Raw genomic sequence first — 24,667 nt, 5'->3', positions numbered from 1 at the left:
ACTTTCTATCCCGAAAATAGTTTACCTTCCTGTTCGCGTCATTTGGTACATTATAATTCCCCATGCACCCTCAAAATCTTCCTCCTGAAAACGTTAGAAAAAGACGGGTGGGTGGATGTGTGAGCACCCCACACCAGGCAGCATCCTCAAACAGCAGAAGACCCCAGGCGGAGCTGTGGGTTAGAGGTATGAAACCAGGGACTGAGGGGTCAAGAGCGGAGCACCCCCGTCTGTGCCCGGTCCATGGCACAAGTGATGCCCAGGGGGCCATAACACAATGGAAGCGATGTGAAGTTTTAGCAGTAGAGCAGTCAAAAGGGCCAGCCAGGCGCCAGCGCTCACATGCCACAAACCACCCACCGGCTTCCATGCCACGACTCCCACCTGCACAGGTTTGTGGGTAACAGAACAAGAGAAGGCACACATGAACACCTAAGGGGCCAACAAGGAAAACAACTCAACAGCAGCGAACATTAGACAGAGGCCCAGAGAACACGAAGGAGACCTAGTTCAAGCACACACCCAGCAAAGCAAATCCCCCAAGACCATTGCCAGCGAGAAAACCAACAGCCATGTTCCTCAAGGGGCAGCTTAAAGAGCCCTAGAAAGGGCTCACATCGATCACCAGGATGGGTAATAGCAGGTTCATAGCTGTGGCTCTGCAGCTATGGTTTATGCTATGGAAACAGCATGTCACTGTGGATCTGCAGCTGTGGTTTATGCTATGGAAACAACATGTCACTGTGGATCTGCAGCTGTGGTTTATGCTATGGACAGCATGTCACTGTGGATCTGCAGCTGTGGTTTATGCTATGGAAACAGACAGCATGTCACTGTGCATCTGCAGCTGTGGTTTATGCTATGGACAGCATGTCACTGTGGATCTGCAGCTGTGGTTTATGCTATGGACAGCATGTCACTCTGGATCTGCAGCTATGGTTTATGCTATGGACAGCATGTCACTGTGGATCTGCACAGCATGTCACTGTGGATCTGCAGCTGTGGTTTATGCTATGGACGGCATGTCACTGTGGATCTGCAGCTGTGGTTTATGCTATGGACAGCATGTCACTGTGGATCTGCAGCTGTGGTTTATGCTATGGAAACAGACAGCATGTCACTGTGGATCTGCAGCTGTGGTTTATGCTATGGACAGCATGTCACTCTGGATCTGCAGCTATGGTTTATGCTATGGACGGCATGTCACTGTGGATCTGCAGCTGTGGTTTATGCTATGAAACAGACAGCATGTCACTGTGGATCTGCAGCTGTGGTTTATGCTATGGACAGCATGTCACTGTGGATCTGCAGCTGTGGTTTATGCTATGGAAACAACATGTCACTGTGGATCTGCAGCTGTGGTTTATGCTATGGACAGCATGTCACTGTGGATCTGCAGCTGTGGTTTATGCTATGGACAGCATGTCACTGTGGATCTGCAGCTGTGGTTTATGCTATGGAAACAGACAGCATGTCACTGTGGATCTGCAGCTGTGGTTTATGCTATGGACAGCATGTCACTGTGGATCTGCAGCTGTGGTTTATGCTATGGACAGCATGTCACTCTGGATCTGCAGCTATGGTTTATGCTATGGACAGCATGTCACTGTGGATCTGCAGCTGTGGTTTATGCTATGGACAGCATGTCACTGTGGATCTGCAGCTGTGGTTTATGCTATGGACAGCATGTCACTGGATCTGCAGCTGTGGTTTAGGCTATGGACAACATGTCACTCTGGATCTGCAGCTATGGTTTATGCTATGGACAGCATGTCACTGTGGATCTGCAGCTGTGGTTTATGCTATGGACAACATGTCACTCTGGATCTGCAGCTATGGTTTATGCTATGGACGGCATGTCACTGTGGATCTGCAGCTGTGGTTTATGCTATGGACAGCATGTCACTGTGGATCTGCAGCTGTGGTTTATGCTATGGACAGCATGTCACTGTGGATCTGCAGCTGTGGTTTATGCTATGGACGGCATGTCACTGTGGATCTGCAGCTGTGGTTTATGCTATGGACAGCATGTCACTCTGGATCTGCAGCTATGGTTTATGCTATGGAAACAGCATGTCACTGTGGATCTGCAGCTGTGGTTTATGCTATGGACAGCATGTCACTCTGGATCTGCAGCTATGGTTTATGCTATGGACGGCATGTCACTGTGGATCTGCAGCTGTGGTTTATGCTATGGACAGCATGTCACTCTGGATCTGCAGCTATGGTTTATGCTATGGACAGCATGCCACTCTGGATCTGCAGCTGTGGTTTATGCTATGGAAACAGCATGTCACTGTGGATCTGCAGCTGTGGTTTATGCTATGGACAGCATGTCACTCTGGATCTGCAGCTATGGTTTATGCTATCGACGGCATGTCACTGTGGATCTGCAGCTGTGGTTTATGCTATGGACAGCACGTCACTCTGGATCTGCAGCTATGGTTTATGCTATGGACAGCATGTCACTCTGTGGATCTGCAGCTGTGGTTTATGCTATGGACAGCATGTCACTGTGGATCTGCAGCTGTGGTTTATGCTATGGACAGCATGCCACTCTGGATCTGCAGCTGTGGTTTATGCTATGGAAACAGCATGTCACTGTGGATCTGCAGCTGTGGTTTATGCTATGGACAGCATGTCACTGGATCTGCAGCTGTGGTTTATGCTATGGACAGCATGTCACTGTGGATCTGCAGCTGTGGTTTATGCTATGGACAGCATGTCACTCTGGATCTGCACAGCATGTCACTGTGGATCTGCAGCTGTGGTTTATGCTATGAACAGCATGTCACTGTGGATCTGTAGCTGTGGTTTATGCTATGGACAGCATGTCACTCTGGATCTGCACAGCATGTCACTGTGGATCTGCAGCTGTGGTTTATGCTATGGACAGCATGTCACTCTGGATCTGCACAGCATGTCACTGTGGATCTGCAGCTGTGGTTTATGCTATGGACAGCATGTCACTGTGGATCTGCAGCTGTGGTTTATGCTATGGACAGCATGTCACTGGATCTGCACAGCATGTCACTGTGGATCTGCAGCTGTGGTTTATGCTATGGACAGCATGTCACTGTGGATCTGCAGCTGTGGTTTATGCTATGGACAGCATGTCACTCTGGATCTGCAGCTATGGTTTATGCTATGGACAGCATGTCACTCTGGATCTGCAGCTGTGGTTTATGCTATGGACAGCATGTCACTGTGGATCTGCAGTTTATGCTATGGACAGCATGTCACTATGGATCTGCACAGCATGTCACTGTGGATCTGCAGCTGTGGTTTATGCTATGGACAGCATGTCACTCTGTGGATCTGCAGCTGTTTACGCGGAGCAGTTTTGGTCATGCCCAGTAATTGTAAACGGGGACGTCATCGGAAGCAGGTTCACAGGAGTCCACCCGGGCAGAGAGAAGGGCTCCTGAGCGTTCTTCTATGTAAAGCCATTGCCACCAGCGCCCTCGCTTTAGTTATGTAATAACACAGCAATAACTTGTGTGTAATACGAGCTTTGCGCTGTAACATATTGAAGGTATGATTATTGGCACACTGCGGAGGCCTTGTAGGGCAGGAGGGAAGCACAGGCCCTGGAGATACCCTCACCAGGCTCGGAGGACAGCACAGGCATTGTAGGGCAGGAGGGAAGCACAGCCCCTAGAGGTGCCCTCACCAGGCTGGAGGGCAGGAGGGAAGCACAGCCCCTGGAGGTGCCCTCGGTGGGCCGGGTGTAGCTTGCGGAGGAGAAACACTGCAGAGCCCCCTGGCGCGAGGGTCGGGCGAGACAATACACAGTCCGGTGCTCTGGCAGTAAGAGCTCCGCCCCAGCCGCGCCCTCCATCCTGGCAGGAGTGAACTTCGCACTGTCCAGGGCCAACCTCCCACAGGCCCAGCCAGAGCCCGCCCAGGCCTTCCCAGTTAACACCGGGAGTGGACGGATAACCGGCGAACAGGCCCGTGCCAAAGAACTAACAACGTGTGTTTGCCCAGCCGCCGTCTTTATTGCTTTTGTATTTTACACTTTGTTCCGACACCTGGAAAGCTGGCAGTGCCGTCACCTGGAAAACCAATGAACCTCGTTCAACGCCGCGGCCAAAGCCCAAGTCACGGGGCACGAAGGGTGCGTGCCTTCAGTGTCCCCGTTCACACTCCGGACGGAGTGCGTTCCCATGCCCGGCTGTGAGATCCCCTGCAAGCACAGCGCTACGAGGCCCTGGCAGTGGCACTTGCGGAGAACACAGCGTTTCTACAAGAAGGTCCGTTAAGAAAATAAAGATCTGCCCTGCCTCCGGCAGAATCAGTGTGAATGACATCTGTAAACGGGGGGGTTGCAAAACACCACATTTCCGACTAAAACACAATCTCATAAGTGACGTCTCAAATAGGTGGTGGATCTAATGGAAAATAAACAGACCCGACCTCCTGCCCCAGTTCAATCTGCTTGCACTCACCCGGGCCGGGGGACTGCACCTAAAGGGGGGGGGGGGGGGAGATGCACTGTTCGAGGCTGCCCCTTTGTATACCAGCATACAGTGTTCTACCCCGAGGCAGAGGGAACCAGTGTACAGTGACACCCGACGGCGTCCGAATCACAGGGGGGCTCCAATACGGGCGGGTGCGAACCGAGGTGTGTGTGTGTGTAGTCTGTGGGGGTGGGAGCATAATAATTTTACTGAATTTGGGGGTTTTAAGAACTTTGAGTTGCGCACACCTAACTGCAAAGAGCTGTGGAGCGCTTTACGGCGAACATTTTATTGTAACCAGATAATTTACACAGAAAGTGTAGAGGATCAGACACTGATCTGAGGCCCTCAGGGGATTGAAAGGGGGCGAAAGTCAAAGGGGGGGGTACTAGCTAGCGCCTGCACGTTTTTCTCCTCATTGGCAATTCAAAGCACCCGGCAATCAAATAATTTGATCAGAATCAAACATTTGGTGAAATGAGACCGGAGCACAAAGTACAACCATACCATAGGCACGACAAGGAAGCGCTACGAAGCTGTTCCTGGTCTTAAATAGCGCTACAAAATACGCGATAAATCGAAGCCTTCTGGTTTCCTCCTAAAATACATAAAAGGGCTGTTGTGGCCCAATGTTTATCACCCGCTGTCCACTTGCGGTCGCTATGAAGCAATAATATACAATTATCTTCAAACAGACCCAGACATTAGAGTTAAAACGGCTTTCGCCAATTCCGACAGGAAAGATTGGGTGACTGTCGCACAGCGCTCTTAAATACAATTACCCCAAAAAACTTCGCCCCTCCCCCAAGGTATGTAGAAGAGGACTTGTTTTTTTTCTGTTTGCCTGCTTCCGTTCACTAAATGCTGGCACTAGTCTGACCTTTCATCACACATTGGTTACAGATGGACTGCCCTTTGCACGCAGCCCTCGCCCTCAAGCGCGTTTTACAGGGCCTATTCTGCAGGGGGGCCGGTATGTGGTCCCGCTACATGCCCTGTAATCTTGGGGCGCCCCCACTCCAATGCAGCTCAGGGCTCGGCGGGGATACAAGGTCTGTGTGCGCACCCGCAGCCAAGAAACGGAGATCGCTTCAACAAAGCAGCATTACAAATCAAGCAGTCGCGGCATTCACTCGGCGAAACTTTAATACTCAATTCTCCCAGCCAGTACCAAACCCCTTAAAATAAACGTCCTGATCCCCTGAAATCTACATTTTTAATCGGTAAACCACCGTGATGCCCAGTGTACACTGCTGTACACCCCCCCCCCCCCCCACACAGTTCGCTAACTCAAGCCAATGTATAAGCGTAATACCATTCAACCTCTTTAACCGCTCCTTCACCTCCATAGAGGACTAACTCCAACTACCCCACTCTCCCTGTGCACCACCACATAACTCGCGGTTCAACCGCCGGGCTAAAAGTAAAGTATCCAATGCAGGTGAAACGCTTTGTGTTACAAGAAATTGCCGGTCCGTGTATGCAACATATCAGGGTGACGATCAAGTCTCCCTGGCCTTCATGCAGTGCATCAATCTTTTGGATAAAACAATATGCCAGTTTACACCGGCAGTTGTTCAGAGAGCGACCCCACGACAACTTTTCCTCTCACTAGGAGGCACAACTTGCCCCGTTAAAGTAAGGAGTAAAGCAGTAACAAGTTACTCGTACTCCAAGAAAATAAACTTGGCGAGTCAGGCCCAACGTATTAATGACCCGCTGACTCTCCGGCCTTAAGCACTATGTGGAAAAGTCCCGGTTAAACCGCAGTCAGTCGTCCTACATGCAACCCATCAAATCCGAGCATAACCCGCTCAGGCCCCAAGGCTAGTGCATCCGACCCCCGATCATACTGCAGAGTTCTCAGACCGACATACCCAAGCCCCCACGGAAGGCGGGGTCCTTACCACAGTACATTAAAATGAGCATTTAATCCGCTCAGTTCCAAACAGTTCGAAAAAAGGCAGTTAAACAACCCGCATGCATGCATTACTATTTTCCCATAATTCGAGTACAAACTTAAGTTGCTCGCACAATCGGTGCGCCCCAAACAAGACAGCACTTACCGGGGTGTCCGTGCAGGTTGAGCCCGGGGGAGAGGTACTTGTTGGGGGCCAGCTGTGCCGGCAGCCCCCCGGACAGGTGGGCGGAGGTGGGGGCCATCCTGCCGGCCGTGGGGCCGGCCCCCACCTGATGTCTGTCCATGGCCAGGAGCGGAGGGGGGGCATGCACAGAGCGGGGGGGCCCAAAGTCTCGGCCATCCATCATCCCGTGCCCGGCCCTCTTCGATCAAACGAGGCTTAAAAACACAGCCTTAAAATGCCCCATGGCGCGCGGATTCCTGCGGGCCCAGCCCGGCGTGCTCTGCGGCTGCAAACGAAAATTAACAAAATGCACATTGGTATTACATACAGCGTGCGAAAGCTGAATATACAATAAAAGGCAATACTGCTCCTTCATAGTGTTTACAACATCAGTAAACAGTTCAGAATTTTGTAATGCGATACTATTTGCGTACAAGACATAAATACATCAAAAATATCTATGTATAACTTCAGACACTGCTCTTAAGTATCGAAAAGGTTCAAGCGCTTTACCACACCCGCCCATTAACCTACTATAAACGCATTCATCCAACGTTCCATATAGCGCCAAAGAAGGCTGGTCACCTGGGGTAGTCCTTCGAAAGGCCAGGACTTAAGCGAATCTATTGAAATAGGCATCAAACTTCTTTTTCTTGTAACAGAATCAGAACTGTGCCCGTATTTGGGGCCCGCTTAAAAAATAAAAAAGGTTGGTTTCATTTGGCCGTATTGTGAACCCCCACCGTGCAGCTTTCAGAGTTACGCCCCTTCAACCCACTTAAGGTGCCTCGTGCCCCTGTGCACTAATCTCACACCAAGCCTTGAGGCGAGGTGTCACAGCTCTCAACTATCGCCCAGTCACCAATCCTTGGACAGGGGCTCAAAAAATGAGAAAGCGCCCTGAGGCTGTATAATGGAAATAATTCATTTTTACCGTGCATGGACGCTTAACCTCAATAGGAAACTTCGTTTTTTAAATAAACACAAGAGCCCAAGGCCCGGGGGTCGCGTACGAAAACTGTTCCAAGTGGGGCGCCGCATTTTTTATTTTTAACCACGCTTTCACGCACAGCACACCTACTTTTGGGGATATTATTATAACCGCTCATCGCCCCACACAGACAGCCACGTTGTGTTTTTTTTTTTTTATCTTTGGAAAGTAAAGAGGTTGAAACAGGATATAGGTGTTTATCGGTAACATGAGATCTTTCCTCCACCCCCACCCCCCCCCCGAACTTCCAGGGGGAAGAGTCTCTACGTAGCCCCCCACCACCACAACATTAGTTCACGCATATTTGCCACGCCAGGGTCACAAAAGGGAGGGAGGGCAGGGGCGAGACACATGATTGAAAGCAGAGGCCGGCTGAGTACCCTCCCTGCCGGCTCTTTCCCGGCTCCGCCGAGGCAGGGAAGAGGCCGAATTCCTGATTTTAATTGAAAGCAGGCCAGGGAGGGAGGGCCCTGCGTGGCTCTGACCCCCCTGTCAACCCCCTCCAGTTCCAGGCAGCAGCAAGAGCTTTTCAGGGAGGATGGAAAATTATACATTGTCTTTCCATGGGAAGGAGAAGAGAGAGCTCTTTCAGAATGCTGAAAGGCGGAGTTTAGGAAATACAGGGCGCACCATGTCATTTCACGTAGTTGAGGTCTACACTAAGGAGGGGGGCGACTCCGCTAATCGCTCAATACAAACTCCAGTCTCAGGGAAGATCTCCTCCCCCAAGGAAATAATAAAGGGGGGTCAACCTCACTTTCAGATAAACAACCGGCGGTTATGTCCCACCGAATGACTGGGAGCACCGTGCGATCCGCACAAGAAGTCAGCATGTTTGACGTTACCTTCCTGCGGAGGGCAGGGGATAATTTTTCAAGGGTGAGCGCACAGCAAAATAAAAACCCGGCGTCGCTTCCAAGCACCATAGTGTTAGGTTCAAAGGGGCGGGGATGGGGTCCTCGAAAAGGGTCGTAATCTCTTATTTAATAAAGGTACGGAGTTGGTCGTCGCTTTTAAGCGCTTAGATGAACCGGGACCAGTGCCCCCCCCCCTACTCTGGGGGCATCCTGCTTGTGGACAAGAGCGGGCAGCCTCGTAACAGCTCCCAGAGGACAAAACACCTTCGCCTTCGAACAGCTTTGGGAAATCACCGACAGCCCCTCCCAAGAGGAAGGACGCTTTCAGTGAACTATTAAGTTTGATGTCAGCACAGAATAGGGGTTATTTTTAAAGTTCCGGGGGTGGGCCTTTGACCCTTGCACCGCCGCCCCGCTGGCCGCAGCCTGTATATGGGAAGGGTGAGAGGGGGCCGAAGCAGCACCGCTCCCCCCCGGATAGAGGTCACCGGACAGACTAATGAGGATAGCTGGGAAATACTACCTGTCCCCCACTACAGGCTGTTTGTACCCCATCACACCACTGAACGGGCACCAGCTACCACCCCCACTCATGAAATGAACGAGGCCGGCTGCCGCACGTGTGGTGGGGGTGTTCAACTAAATACGTTTGCTTAGGGCACATTCACTGCACGCAGAAAACACAGAACACACCCCAGGCCTGAATGTGCTCGGCCAGACGCCGGACACCCGTGTTAGAGAGGGGGGAGCGCACACAAGTAGGGCTCTTCTCCGCAGTGGACGAGAGAGGGGTGACCGCGCAGCTTCAGGGTATATTCTGCTGAGTAAAGATGCATTTTTCGGTCGCGTTTTATTTCTTGTAGGGGTGGAGAGGGTGCACAAGGGGAAGGCGCAGTCGCCGTTTTCACAAATTAAACAAGACGCTTAGAAGAGCACCCCCCGAGGTCTTCTCGGGGTGGGGACAGGCATTTGCCCGAACTCGTACACTGGATCTAGGGCTGGTACAGCTGCAGATTAGAGGGGGGCGTGGGGGGTACGCAAGCGTAATTTTCCTACTTCCACCCCAAAGCCAGGAGCGGAGACGAGGAATGCGGATAAATGAAATTCATATCGGCGGTTGTTTTGTTGACGCAGACTAAGGAGTGCATTGAGGGGGTGGGGGTTCAGGCCCGGTGCTCATCGGAAGCATACCTCTCCGTGCACTGGTCTGCTTATTCCACGAGCTTCCCTAAGCCAGGGGTCCCATGACTTGACATAAAATGCATGGCAGAGCAGAATCAATGGGTGTTCGCACCTCAAGGAGAGCGGCTCTAAAGCCCCCGACCAGGGGTGAAGGGGCGGGCCATTTCCGGGGCTCCCGTTGCGTCGGTCCCTGCTCAGGAGAGGGGGGTGGGTGTTCTATACCATGGCAGATCACTCAAAGAGCTGTATGTCGTACGTTGGGGGGGGAGCGAGTCTGGCTGCATAACAAACGTCTGGCAAAGTACTTCAAATGTCCCCTATTTCCTCCAGTAAGGGGGAAGGGGGGGGCACGCGCTTTAGAAAGGAAAGTCTGCAATGCGTTCAAGAGGCCGGGAGGACTCTATGTATTGAATGGGCGAAAAGGGATTAAAAAAAAATATATAGCATTTGAAATGTGATCGGTGGAGACATTATAGAACGAGACAATATTGAGGCGTAGACTGCTTAGAATTTAAATAGAGAAGGGGTGGGCTTAATTAAGCATCGTTTCTTCAAGTGCAAAAAAAAAAAAAAAAGGATTCTCACAACCCTGGTTTGAGTATCCTGAGGAGGGCAGCAGTGGGGCGAGGGCATATAAAATAGAAACAACTCAGACAGCGCTGTCTTTAAAAGGGGCAAACACGGCCCATTTGCCTGCGTTAGGAACAGCTTGTGCCCTCCCTGCCTTTACCATTTTAAATCATTTTATGGTTTGTTGTTAAAAGGGGAACGTAATGCAACTCGTGAGGGGCTTCTCCTGTGTGTGCTTCTGAAACGATTGCATTTTTAAATGCCCCCCAACACAGGCCAGCACACAAAAGAAGGGGTGGGGGGGCATTTCAGATAAGAAAGGACATTACTGCTCTCCACTATCTCGGGGTGGATGGTATGCACCATATCAAACAGGCGCTGAACACTGTTTGCGAGTTAAAAATATATCCCCCCACCTAGGATTCTGTGTATATCTCTATGGGGGTTGGGGTCATGCGACCTGCATCTAAAGTCAGAAAACTAGAGGGGCACTGGGCAGCTCTGTACCCATGTCCTCGGAAGTGCACCAATGATGGAGTGAAGTAATGAGGAAATTAACAGAAAAGAAAGAACACACCAATTGTAAAACTCCGGCATATCACCTAGCTTGGAGAGCGGGATAGGAGCACCCCAGGAAGCAGAACCCCTGGTTATGGTGGGAAAAGATTGTAGGCGGTTTTATGGTGGGGAGTGAGTGGGAAGAAGCACAAATGTTAATATAAGAGTAAAACAGGGAGGGTGTCAAAACAGACTATATAAAGCATTGCTACAAATTAAGCAAACAGCGGATGTTCTTACTTACATCACCAAGTGCCCACCCACAATGTGTGTATGTGTATATATGCACACAAATACACCGTTTAAAACTACCTATTTCTTCCCGAATTGAAGTCGCGGCATCACAAATGCTTTTTTTGGGGGTGGGGGGGTTCTATCAGGGCAATTCAGTTTGATTCTCACGAGATGTGCGTTTTCCAGTGAGCGTGTATTAGAGAAGGGGTGGGGGTAGCCATCCATCCATGGCCCCCACCGCCAAACACCCCTTTAAGCATAACAAGGCGAAGGCAAGGCACTGCAGATGTGACTCAGTGCAAGGAACGCCGTTCATGGGCTAAAAAGGGATGTTGTAAACACTTTTTGGGGGGGGTTGGTGAGCAAATGTAACCAACATGGGAGGCTAAAGAGAAGGAGAGATTACCCAGGGAGTCATACTGAAAAGGGTGGGGGGCTGTAGAAGACCTGTTAATTAATATACAAAAGGTACTGTTGTCTCGCCAGAGCGAGGCGATGGGCCAGTTCTGGCATGTTGTAAGGCTTCAGGGTTCAAAGGCTCCTCGAGACACAGCACAGGAGGTACATTTTTAAAAATGTCTGGACGCCAACGGAAAGGGCAAATGAATCAAATTTCAAACTGCAGGAAAGGGAATATGGGCGCAGCTCGCGGTGGGGGCGCTGAGGAAAACAGAACGGCTGTAACTCTCCGATGGTGGCAGGGAGGCGAGGACGTGGGGGGGGGGGGGGGGGGACAAAGATACCACAGAACGGTTTGAAACATGTAGGTTCTCGCAGTTGGAAGTACCCGAATGGCTCACAGCCTTTCAAGCATGAAATGGAGTTCACCATGGTGCAAGACGAAGGGGACCCAGATCTCACCAAAAAACTCAAATACCTAGTTTAAACATTCAGTTTCCTGCATAATGGACGTGAGAGGGTAGTTTCAGTTCAGAACTACCGTTTATGCCAAAGAGTCCAGGGCGATATGCTGTACATTGCGAGCTTAGGTCTCGCAGTGCTTTCGCTGAGAGCCCTTTTCAGACGTAGAATTCTAGGAAAAAATGACACCACAACAAACATTTTATTACCCACTCAAAGGTGTTCTGAGAGTGCGTGGGGTGGGGGTGCGCAATCCATTTCCAAAGGAGAGCGGAAAATGCTACTTTTGCAAGAATCCGAATGCTGTGGCATTACTATAGGTCTTACAAACTCCATGCCATGAGATATGGTGATGTAAAGGGGGTTTTACGTTTGGATTCCAGGACCTCAAGAGAAACTGTCGGCCCCAACAGGCATGGAACGGTTTTATTTTGTGCGCCGTTCTTAATATTTTTGGTTTGATTGCTTCAAGTCCTTGATGTGGAAAAACTTGTTTTGAATTGGGGGGGGGGGGGGGGGGGGGGGACTTTCGGCAGGGGTGAGACTCTTTTACATGCTTTTTCGTGGAGCAATGTCTGCCTAGAGAGGGGGGCGTGTAGGAACAAACTACAAAGCCAGACTCTGCCGGGAAGAGGGAGACGACATTATGTTTGTTAACTACAAGCCACTACTTAAGCAGTGCTAGAGGGAAAGGTAGTTTTATTTAGGGGGCGGGGTCCAAGGGTTATTTTTACTGTGAAATTTTGGATGTGTTACGGAACCCCGATCCGAGCCACATTTTGTCTACAGTTCAAAGGTGAACTTTACTCAGACTTCCATAACTCGAAAGCACTGCTGGGCTAGACCTCGTTGTAGGGAGGTGGTGCGTTTTGAACGCGGAGGTAGTCTTTGAAAACCAAGAAAACGATAGCCCAGTAGTAAAGAGCAGCCCCTACCTTTTAGCGTAAGAGGCGAGACCCGGTACTCCTTAGGAAGCTCTCTCCCTCTGCATCCTTTAGCCGGTGACGGTTGCCTTCCCTTGTCCTGAACACATCCAGGTTGCCCCGGCCCGCCTTCCCTTCCAGGGTGTACCGCACGCGTACCCCAGCGAGAGTCCTGGGCTTGCAAAGTCCGTCTCCTCGAGTTGTGCAGGGAGCAGGCCTCTGCCCGTGTTCGCAACTGAGCTCCGGCTCCCCTCGGCTGCACAGACCCACTCAAGCTGCCTCCGAGCGCCGCGCACCTCCATATACAGCCCCGGTGGAAAGAAGCACCCCGCGCGAACCCCTTCCAACTTCCTCAGCAAACTCTCCAGCAATGAAACCAGCATTGTTCGCCCGAGGCCGCCCCCTGGCGGCCCAGCCAATCCCTGCGCCATAGTAAACAGTTCATTGGCCGAGCGCGCTGTCAGTCCCGTCCCGTGTAAACACCTTGGCTCGCCGCCATTCCTATAAAACCAATTATGGAGCCCGGGCGGCAGCGGTGTCAAGGCCCCCCGGCCGGGGCTGAATGATCCAAACCGGTGGTGAGAATTTTTTTAGGCTGTTTCAAGTCTTCCCACTGGCTTAGAAAGTGAGAGATGACTGGAGGTGCAATCCAGTTCTTTTTTCTCACATTTATTTTTCCACGATAGTGCAAAAACATGTTGTGGACATTTTTTTTAAATTTCTTTCTAGGACTCTTCGTGCGAATGAGATTGGCAGAATGCAGCCGGTAGTATATTTTTTGCTTTTTTGTGTGTCAATAACACTTGGGGCTTTGTTTCCGGGCCAGGCGTCCAGCCTTGCGATAGCCTTCAAGTTGCATTTCAATACAACAATGTGATTTACGATTTAGGGAGCTCGGCCTTTTTCCCATGCGCGTTAAACAAGGTTTTTTGGGGGACCTCTGGTGTCCATTCAAAGAGAGAGCTGGGGGAGGGGCAGTGGGTGTTATTGTGTTCAGGGCTGCCCCCTTCACTGAATCTTGTAAACCCATTATTTCGGATTTTAAAGGGGGCCGTGCAAATGATCTTGCAGTCCCGTCTCGTGCAGAGGATGATGAAAAGCTCATTGTTGTGCAAGACTTTTCAAGCGCCCCATATGCGGTCCTTGGGTGAACCACCAAAAGGCAAAATCGAGCACTAAAATTATCTGTGCTCCATAGCATGCGTTTATGAAATCTTCAGCATTTCTTGGGATTTTTATCAAAATCCATCAGTACAGCTAGCACAAAATCTGATTAGACAAATCAACACCACATATTCAAATATATTTCAAAATCTATTTACGCATAAAATGTTCAAAGTGTCCATGTATTCTAGCCGTTCCTAGTCCCAGATTATGACCGCACCCAATGCCCCCCTAGCCTAAGGTACTGCCCACTGTATCGGGCAATAATTGTATTTGGGTGACCTTTAGTCGAAATTCTGATCCCTGCAGTGTAGAGATGTACGGGTGTAGTAAATATTGCAACACTTCTTGACTGTAATCGAGGTCTCAATCTTTGTTTTTACATTATGCACTTGTGTTCAAATGCTCTTTATTATGACCAACTCCCGTTGGAAAGATTTGTGCACGGTTTGTTTCGGGGCAGAAAGGCTACCTACCCCTCAGCTGACTAAATGACCCACAGTTGCCAAGGACCGAGCTTTGTAGTCCCAATCTTTCTTTTTCAAAATGTTTTTCAGAAGTTAATTCAATTGAATTATCTGAGGTGAGCCTGGGCTATATATCTCATAAAGCATTACATTGAATGGAATGATTTGTCTGATGTAGTTTTAAATCTTGTCTCCACAGTTTTAACCTTGAGAAAGCTTGTTGCTGTCCATAAAGTCAAGCTTAGGGGATTTGGTGGGACATGGGCGATCTGGCAGCGACCGCCAGACCTGTTTTTCAGGGTCATCGTTTTATAGGGTGACCTCTTACTGACAAATCTTAATGGCAGGCAACTGTTCCCATGTATGGCAGTATGTTAACATGCCTTTACATATAGAATTATAAATTACTTATAGTATTGTAAATGGACAGCTACTAATAAAATGATTTCTTGTGCAATTTTATATAGCACAACCTTGGCCCAAATGTGCAGCAGAGCACTTTCCATAGGAATCATTTCTACTTCCAATGAGCAGGTTACATATGGACCATTTCATACCACAAAAGTGCAAGTTCACCAGGGTGTGTGTAAAACTCAAAGCATACAATCATGTTCAAGTCGGAGTACCTTTTCCAGTTTTTTTAACACCACAGTTTATTTGACTTATTCCTATGTGCAATAGGCATGCAGTACGCTACCCACTATGACAACCCTATTACACTGTTGCATGCTAGCATTATGTAATTGCACTAGAGTAGACCGTGTTCTAGCCTCCAGCAGGAAGCTGTTGGTTGAACATTGCCACTGTTATGTCAGATCAGCTAAGTGTGCTGCAAACGGTGGGCCTTGTTTTGTTTTCTACTGACAGATTCCAAGGGAAATCAAATAGACAGCAAGAGCGAAATTCAAGTTATTCATTATGTCATATGGAACTCTAAGGTAGAAGACTCTGTTATTGAAAACTATTATTTTATGTTGTGCATCCCACATCTCATCTTCCCAAGCTTAGAATTAGCCACACCCTGGTAATGGTGTCATAGGAAAGCAATGAACAACATGTTTGAAGTCCCTCAACTCACCTCACCCTTCCTCACTACCCTCTGGTGAATCTGCCGTACACCACCTAAAGAAACAAATTATATGGTGCCCCCGACCACACTCTGTATCTTGCCTTTCCTACCCAAGGCTGCACTCCCCAATTACAATACGCTATGATAAAACTCCCTAAATTTCCATGACCTACCACCTCTAGTGAGCATATAAAGGCATTTCATCCATGAGTACAGACATGCCTGCAGTTTTGAACTCATTGCTTGCAAGACTCTAACAAGGCACCCAAAAATACCTGTTCCCAAATATTAGCACAATTGAGCAAATGACCCTGTCCTTGAATATTTTCATGTATTGCTCACCCCCACTCCTCTATTTTAAAGGGAGATCACAACATACGATGACCTCTAGAAGCCTAGGCACGCTCCAAGGGTTAGCACGCTGTCTCCATGGCTGGCAGTGTCTCTTAGATCACTGCTTTCCTGTTGAGATGCCAAACCCACTGCTGACCGTGGAGATGGTGCAAGAGTGCCACCGGCAATCCTTCACTTGTGGCAGATGTTCTGAGATTCAGGTGGATCACTGACCCTCAGACGACCAGCTTAAGATGTAAATGCAATCTATAACTTGGTTTCCACAATAATGGCTCTTGCTGAGAGGCAGACACAGCCGTAGTACATGTGATCTGCATGACCCCTTGTAGGCAAATGTTCTTTGTTAATAACGTGTTGTCTATTGTCTTCATTTCTGCCAAGAAACACAATGTCATGTGCAACAGTGGCCGTACTTGCTGGCTTTTCAGCAAAAAGCAACTGCATGATGGGACTTGTGGTGTCACCTTCCCTATGACAAGCATGGGCCTTCAAAAATCCAAATGCAAAGTGTTGTTGGCTTAGAAACCAGGATTGGCTGAAGGTGTTAAACATAGAAGGGCACCATTTGGTGTTTGCTTCAGCTAACTGGGTTTGCATGGAGATTTATGGTCAGAAACATCTTTAAGGGGGGAGGGGTGGTCCCAACCACAGAGACTCATGTGTGACACTGGACGATGAGGGCTCAGTAACAGGTACTTATTTAAAGCGCCCCAACACCCGTGGATCGAGTTACGGTGCATAAAAATAGCAACATATATATATCTATATATATATATATATATATATATATATATATATATATATATATATAGATGCTGCCAGTTGTTCTTCATTCAGGTCTCTTTCACAGGTTACATGCCGTAATTTCTGTTGGGTTACATGCTTGTACAATTATCGGTTGTTGACAACATTTAGGGCCTGCCGCTTAAGTCATGAATAACAGAATCGCCATATTCTGTCCTCTGGAAGTGTTTTATCAGGTAGGGAGAAAAAAAATGATTCCTCCATTGTATTGCTGCTCAAATAAAAAGAGCGCCTTTGAAGACGGTTTCAAGTTACCCCTAGCCAAGCCCTGTGGAATCTGTTTCAAGACTGCCCCTTCCTTCTGCAAAGCCGAAAGATCGAGAGAGAGAGAGAGAAGGGGAGGGAGGGACATAGGGAGCTGAAATACTAATAAGAAGGGGGAGGAGGACGATGCCTGTGTGTGCAACAGCCAAGGAGATCTCATCTGAATATCACCCCAACCTAAATGAAAGGATGGCAACTTCAGGACGACTCATCAAGGGCGGATTGATCTGAAATTAGCCAAAGGATCAACAGGAAGAAAGGGGGAAAGGAGGTGGAGGGGTACTGGGGAGAGGGGAGGGGTGGATGTTGAGCAAATGCATGCAACGCCGAGGCTTATGGCTGCCTGAACAGAATGCTGAATTGTTATTGAAGCACAATGAAAGGCTGCCGCCGCTAGATGCGATTACTTTGTGTCCGTCCATTTATTTAAAAGTAACGCATCCTCTTCGACTCCTTTTTTTGCTGCAAATTGTCATCCTGTCTTGCAGCACCCCGTGTCCAACCGAGATCTGCGGCAAACAAAGAGACCTGTTGGATTTTCAAGCTCCGGAACCTCCTATCTCCTGCTAAAATGTTGACTCTAAAGAAAAAAAATGGGAGCGGCTTAATCTATTTTTAAGATGACTAGCATGTTCAATGTTTAATGGGATTTTTTTCACACCGGACGCTGAACGAGGCTGTAATTGTGATGGTGGGGTACGTATACAATAAATCATTTAGTTGCTAATAAAATTTCTGCCTGCTCGTCTTTAGTTTGCCAATGGCGCCCGCGTTTTTGTTAAGTGGTTTTCGCAAGCGGTAGCAGCACGCATTTTATTACAGCTGCAGTCCTCTCCACGGATCAGTTGTGTTTCACCTTCGGTATGCCGTTTACCTCCCTTTCTTCATTAAACCTCTTAACGAGGAGATCTAATTATATCTCATTTCTTTCTGGGTTAAAACGGGTGCAGTCTAATGGGTCGCCGTTTTGCAGTTTTACATATACAGCTTTATTGTGTGAAACATTTTGATGTTATTGATTTACCTTTATTTTGAAGAAGGTGGCCGCCTCGGTGTTTAGAAGCTGCCTGCGGGGTCCGGGTGGGGAATTACAGCAAAAAAAAAAAAAGACCTGCAACGTTTCCGTTTTTTAAAATATTATTCTGCTGTTATCGGGTGTTCCGTTTCCTTCGTAGCCATTGGCTCGCTTACGCTCTCCGATTTAAAATGAAAACCAGTTTTTCTCGTGCAGAGTTGAGCCTTCGGTACACGTCCCAGCCCCTGGTTCCTTCAACGCCTTTGTATTGATTCCCTGCAGCCGGGCGCAGCAACAACACCACACGGCGGCCATCTTGTGAGGAGACTGGGTGGAGCGCGAGCGCCCGGGGAGAAGGAATGCCGTTGTTTAAGTGCCTTCTTGTCCAGCAAAATGCGACCTTACCGGCGTAATATCGGTATATGACATCGAGGGTACTTCTTTTGAGGAAAAAAGCTAAATGCGATTAACGAAAGTGCTGCTTTGTCGAAAGAATGCCTCCCCGCCCAGATGGATGGCGAGGAAAACATGGCGGCGACGTGTCGGCGTCCTGCCGAATCTTGTTTACACTGGGGTTTCATAAATGTTAATCCTCGAGTAGTAAAAATGTGTTTTTTCGATGGAGAGGTTTGACCTCGCTTGTTGCTGGGATTAAAAAATATATATTGGTGAATATTTTAATCGTGGGTGTTAAATCGATGCCAGCTGGTGTTTCTAAAGTAGCGCCCCCCCCCTCTTTTTGTATTTTTATTAAAAATGTAACTCAAATACCTTGTAAAACTGGAGGTCGTTGTTTTCTCACGATCTCGTTTGTTTTGTATTTTAAATCATGTATTTTAGAGTCGCACTTCTAGGAGCATGGGAGTCATTTGGGATTCCCTCCACCCCACTTCACGCCCACAGACGTTTGATGGGGGGGGGGGGGGGACCAGCTGAAAAGGCACCCTGAAAGCAAATTTCTGGCTCTTATATGCGATTTAGTGGTGTGGGCAATCGGGGGGACAATCTTTGAAAGCGCTTTAGTATATGCCGCCTATGGTTGTACTCGTCACAGCTCACTCACTGCACCTATCTCATTACGAGTATGGATATCAATTTGAGGACCTTGGTAATTTCGTACTTGTTTTCATTTTGCCCACTTATTGAATTTATGTGAAAATATTGCGCTCCTACGTGTGGTGGGTGATATTTTGCAGCAGAAAGGGGGAACATTCAGCCCCCCCCCCTTTAATCTCCTGTCCTCCAGCTCCCGGGTCATTTCTGTTGCAATGGGCAGTATTTTAGTATGGAGGAATTAATTGTTCAAACGCACGTTTTGGTGTGTTGTGAGAATCTTGCAAATGCGGCCCACATTTTTAATCGATGAGCACCATTCAGAGGGGGCACCATTGCCAATAATTCCTTAGGGCCCCATATATGTGTATTTATGTGCTATATTATCGGCGCAACCTTTTGTCATGAAATACATTAACCACTGACATGTCATCTTAAGATACGCAATTGTCCATCACTGTACAGTTCACTAGAACCCATCACACTGCATTTCTTGACTGCGTTGCTAAATATTTTGACTTCAGTATATCTCACTTGAATTTTAGAAGCTACATTTCATTTTTTTTGTGCTTGCCCTTAGAGGCTGTTCGTCCTACGATTAAAAAGGCCTGATAAAAGACCAGGCTCCCTCTGTATTTACATAAATCCATCATGATTTGCATACATGCGTGTTGTGTCTGAAGCAATAATCCATTGAGGCTAGAGGGAAATTGGGGATTTTTCTATCTGCCCATTGTTCTCTCTCCTCTTAATTGCATTACTACCCCCACCCCAACTAGACTGTCCTATTATTCGTTCCACCAGACTTAAGCCCCCACACGCCCTCCTTTGAATGGCTGTAACATAAACACATAATTGCTCCCAGCTGGAGTGACCAAATACTTCTTATCGAAAGCAGCCCCCCCCCCCCCCCCCCCCGCCGAAATTCTTCTTTGCAGATAAACAATGAGCCCTCCAAACACATTTACATATGTATGTGTGTTTATATACGTTTGTATTGTTAGGTGCCACCAGTTTTCCCAGTAGCATTTTCTGGACCCGGTCTCCTTTCTCCCTGCAAAGTTTACTGGAAGCAGACATTGCATGTACCCGCGGTTCATGGCTTTCGCCTATGTGAACGTTTAACTATGAGTTTGTAACAGTACATCATTTGTATTCCAAATGTGTGTTGCACAGTAGAAAAAATGGCTGCTCCGTAGAAAAGCCAGGTGCGAGAGGAAGAAGTCGACCCGAGTAAGGCCAACATATCCAGTTAAAAAAAAAATAATAATAATTAGAAGCACGTCTGTAAATGTAACCGAGGAAGGCAGAAATATTGCATAATTAGAGTGTACTTTTCTGATGTGGTCGCGTTTTGAACAATCCCGACATATGTTTTTTTATGAACTAATATTATTTATTACACATCGCATGCCCCCTTAATGTAATTTACAAAACAGCAGGAGAGCCATGGCGTGCCTATGCGTGCATGCCATGGTCTTTGTAGGTGTAATGCTGCAGCCCCCGCATTCATTTTGGGCAGCCCCGCAGGCACCCCCAGGGAACCTTGCAGCCAGCTCAGACTGGATAGGTGTGCTGCATTGAATCAATCCATACCCTACTCCCACCGCAGCCTCGCGGAAGTACCATGGCAGACCCTCGCGTTTCTTTCTTGTACTTTATTTTATTTAGATAAAACAAAACCTATAGAATATATTACATCTACTTATAGAAAATGCTTTCAAACTAAAGCGGCCTGCTAATATAACAATATGCGTTTTATACGATATATATTCTATATATATATATCTCGTGTGATCGTTTTCGTGAAGCATACGCAAATGAAATGGCATCTTTTGCATGTGCAGTTATTGTGAAATTTACCATAAATGAAGATGCAGGCGATATGTTTTATTACTTGCATATCGAAAGGACCTATTTCCTCAGACCTTGATTAAGAGCAAAAGAAAGAGAGAGATTGCGCGTAGGAAAGAGGTGAGAAAGGCGGATCGCGTCCTGTTTTCCTGTAATTAAAGAAAACGCTCCTTTTAATAACCTTGGATGCCAGGCGGTCGTATTTCACGCGCCTCGGCTCCCCTCACTGCCTCCCTCGGGCAGGAGCTTGTACACCAATGTGAGTTTTGGGTCGGGAGACGGCACCGCCTGCTCGAGAGATATGGTGTTTGCACATAAATCTCTGGTCTTTGCCTGAATGGCTTCAGCCCCGCATTTCAGATGAAGGTTACGTGCGATATTTACGGCTGGCTCGCCCTCTCATTCTATCATTGCACATCCCCCTGCCCCCACCGTGTGCAGGAGGGCGGTGGGGGAGGGGGTGCTGCTTCAGTTTGTCCTAACGCTGCCAGCCGAGCCGGGTTCCTCCTCATATGGCGAGGCACGAGTGACATAAACCCCAGCCTGTCCAAACACTGTCTTTGATTTGCCAGGAGAGCAGTTGGTCACAAATGTATTTTTTTCCAGGCTTAACCCTGGCAGACGTTAGCGGAACACGTGGCAGAGCTGTCCCTGAAAAGATAAATTCTGGATTGCGCAAAGAGAGAGAGAAAAACAACCCCGGGGGAGGGGAGTGGGGGCTTCTGGCGTTTTGCATTTCCATATTTCAGCTACCTGGAACAAAAACACCCCTTCTGCCTGTAACAGCAACGTAATTAATCTATATCCTTTCAAATAAACCAGCAAGGCAATTGCTTTCTTATTATTTTTTTTTAATTTTCCTATAAGTCTTTTGTGTTTGTGTCCCAGCTGCTGGTTTACACAAGCTGAGCGATGGACGGGCACGCCCTTCTTACAACATTTGAAGTTTTGTAATCCCTGAGTCACCCGTGTGTTTCTCGTATTTCAACATCGCTTTTTGTGTTTTTTGACCAGGAGTTATTAGGGTTGCTTTGGGAGGTGGAGTTATAAAAATGACCATATACGCGTGCTTAAGCTGAATATAAGAAATAATATATAAAAACGAAACACCATTTTATATTAATAATATAATAAAAAATAATTCCTCTTTGTAAAGCGCGAACATAACACCGCTTAAGGTTTCAAGGCGCTGGAGGCCGTATGCTTGTTACTAATATTATTAACCCTTGCTAGTTTTGCTCGGACGTCGGTTGATAAATCCCAGTTTAGCCTTATGTTTGCACAATGCTCCATTTATATGTTTTTGTCTCTAATGTAGAGACGTGACATCGCCATATGTATTTATCGACCTGGGCAACAAGGCTCTGCTGTTTCGCAACATGAATGGCTGCCCGGCCACAAAGCGCCTTAATTCGGACAAGAGGTCACAAGCACCCTAGGTCGCGATAGGAAAATAAACTTGGTAACTCTGGAGGGATTGATGGTCACATTTACACTTCTGAATCCTCTGAGTGTGTTCGTTATGTTATATAAAATGAACACTTGCTTTTTCTTTATTGCGTGTGTTATGGTATTTTTGGCGTGTTTTTATTGCACCTACTACCATGTGCGTTGTCACGCAGAGTTTTTGTAATCTGTGCTTGTTTGTAAATGAATTATAATGGCGAACTGTAAACATGAAATTCTATATATGGAGTGTGTATTTATACATCCCCTACATAAACATACGTACATATGTGCGAGCGCGTGTAAGTGTCTGTGTGTATATATATATATATATATATATATATATACACACATGCGTGAGTGTGACATGAATTCTGCGTCAGTGACTGTATCTCTGGAAACGTTTAACATTAATGCCGAAAACGCATGTATTTGTTTTGCTTCTGTGCATCACACGCGCACTCACACTTTACTTACCCATTTTAGTGGTCTAAGTTGCACAACAGCTTCCTCTACAAACGACGTCGTTTCCTACCAAACGACGTCGTTTCCTACCATTTCACAACCGCGTGAGAGTTAACCAACCACCCATTTTAAGAGCAGCTAGTTAATCGTTTTGGGATTCTAATTTGCTGCACTAGTCTTGTGTACCGAGAAAGACCACAAACCCTCTCTCACCCGTTTTCAAGGTTTCCAATGTCTGTGTGAATAAAACAATCATTGACTGCCTAGAAAAGATGTAACATGTGAGTTTCGTAACGTCTCCCAGGCCTGGCCGAAGAATGTGCGCTACTCAAGTGACCTTAACAGAGGAAAGTGCACCATTTTGAGGGTGGAATACGGGGCCGCGTTGCTTGTGTATTTTTCAAAATCTCATACATTTTCAGCCTAGAAGCCTGTTTGCAAAGGGCGACGGATCCCCGGGTTGACACACAGCCGCATTATACCCTCTCATTCTGAGCTGTATTTAGAAAGCCCGAGGGGCAAAAGGCAGGCGCCTTGAATTCCGTGGCCTGCACAATATTCCTCTGTCCTGACCCCGGACCGAGGGGGCGGCTGTGGGGGTATTTCTGGAATGAAGAGCCGGTTGCAGACTTTAGCAAATGCTTCTCTGTGGCTTTTACCCCTGGTGGCCGGGCTGGAGAGCTGAAGGAAGGAGGTTGAGAGATCTCATGCAGCGAAAGGGGAAGTGCCCCTAAACAGATGTATGTGGTCTAAAATGAAACACAGGCAACCCGAGTCGCCCACACACCGAATACACGGGATCCAAAATATGCAGAAGCCTATGTGTGTCCATGGTATAGGACTGTGCGGGGGCGGGGGCATGTGTCTGTATAGGAGGGCGGCGCGTGCCCGTAGGCTATGGGACTTTGTGTGCCTGTACGGTACGACACTGTGCACCTGCCCCTATGGTATGGGGACTTAAGATATGGGGACTGCGCGTACTCGTATGGGACACTAAGTGTGTCTCTGTGGGACTGTGCGCGTGCCCGTATGGTAAGGGAACTGTATGTGTATGATATGGGGACTGCGCGTGCCCGTATGGTGGTATGGAGACTGTATGGGTGTCCGTATGGTATGGGGACTGTAAGTTTGTATAGTATGGGGATCTTATGTAGATATGTATAGTGTGGGGATGAAGTGTGACTGTATGATATGTTAATTTTACATAAGCATGTCTGAAGTATAGGGGTTACATGGATGTCTGTACGGTATGGGGAACTGTAGGATGGCAGGTCTGTCTCTGGTACGGAGATGAGTACGTCTGTTTGCTTTTCGAATGCATGTAGGTATGTGTGCCTGGACGGTAGGGGGTTGTCTGTATGGTATTCGATAGTTAATATGGCATAGAAATTGTATGTAGGTATATGCAAACGTAGATCTGAAGTATGGTATGGGAATCTAGCTTCGCATGGTATGGGGCTTGTAGGTATGGCGCGTACCTGGTATACTGGAAGGATATGCATGTCTCTATTGAATGAGCATTGTAGGTAGGCATGTGTGGCTTTGAAATGGTAAGTTGTCTGGATAGTGTGGTAGACGCATGTGGGTATGATGGGAATAATATGCATGTTTGTATGTGTGGAGCTTGTTATGGAAACGTATATATGTTATGTGCCCTGTAAGTAGGTAAGTCTGTATTGTACTAGAATGTTTATGTATGTATTGCTGGATAGTATGGCAATTGCATATAGGTGACTACGTCTGAATTGTATCATATGTATATATTAATGTATGGTACGGCGAGTGGTATGTATGGATCTTGTTATAGGTATTAATGTATGGCATGGCACCTGTATGTAGGTATATCTGTTTTGTATTAGAATTTTTACGTGCGTAGATAGTATGGCAATTGCATATAGGTAGCTACGTCTGTAATATATGGCGTGTATATGTGAATGTATGGTATGGGAATGATATGTATGTCTGCACGGTGTTAGAAATATAAAGACA

General features: G+C 47.7%; 1 protein-coding gene across 6 annotated transcripts in view; it reads right to left on the bottom strand.

Annotated features, from left to right (window-relative positions):
- TNRC18 (trinucleotide repeat containing 18) overlaps positions 1-17,991 on the bottom strand; it is a 229,662-nt gene extending 211,671 nt beyond the window's left edge. For 5 of the 6 annotated variants that reach the window (XM_085629166.1, XM_085629168.1, XM_085629171.1 and 2 more), the window contains exons 1-2: positions 12,736-13,115; positions 6,530-6,833 (exon numbers count right to left, since the gene is read on the bottom strand). In XM_085629166.1, the coding sequence (XP_085485292.1) occupies positions 6,530-6,731 (202 nt within the window). In that variant the 5' untranslated portion in view covers positions 6,732-6,833; positions 12,736-13,115. Of the gene's footprint in view, positions 1-6,529; positions 6,834-12,735; positions 13,116-17,869 lie in introns of those variants that run through there. The other variant, XM_085629167.1, reaches the window with a different exon arrangement.
- Between the last annotated feature and the right edge of the window lie 6,676 nt (positions 17,992-24,667).

The sequence above is a fragment of the Triturus cristatus genome, chromosome 10 (assembly GCF_964204655.1).
Source record: "Triturus cristatus chromosome 10, aTriCri1.1, whole genome shotgun sequence".
NCBI classification, from domain to species: Eukaryota; Metazoa; Chordata; class Amphibia; order Caudata; family Salamandridae; genus Triturus; species Triturus cristatus.
Note: the sequence above shows the minus strand (reverse complement) of the source record. Positions and strands in the feature narration are given on the sequence as shown.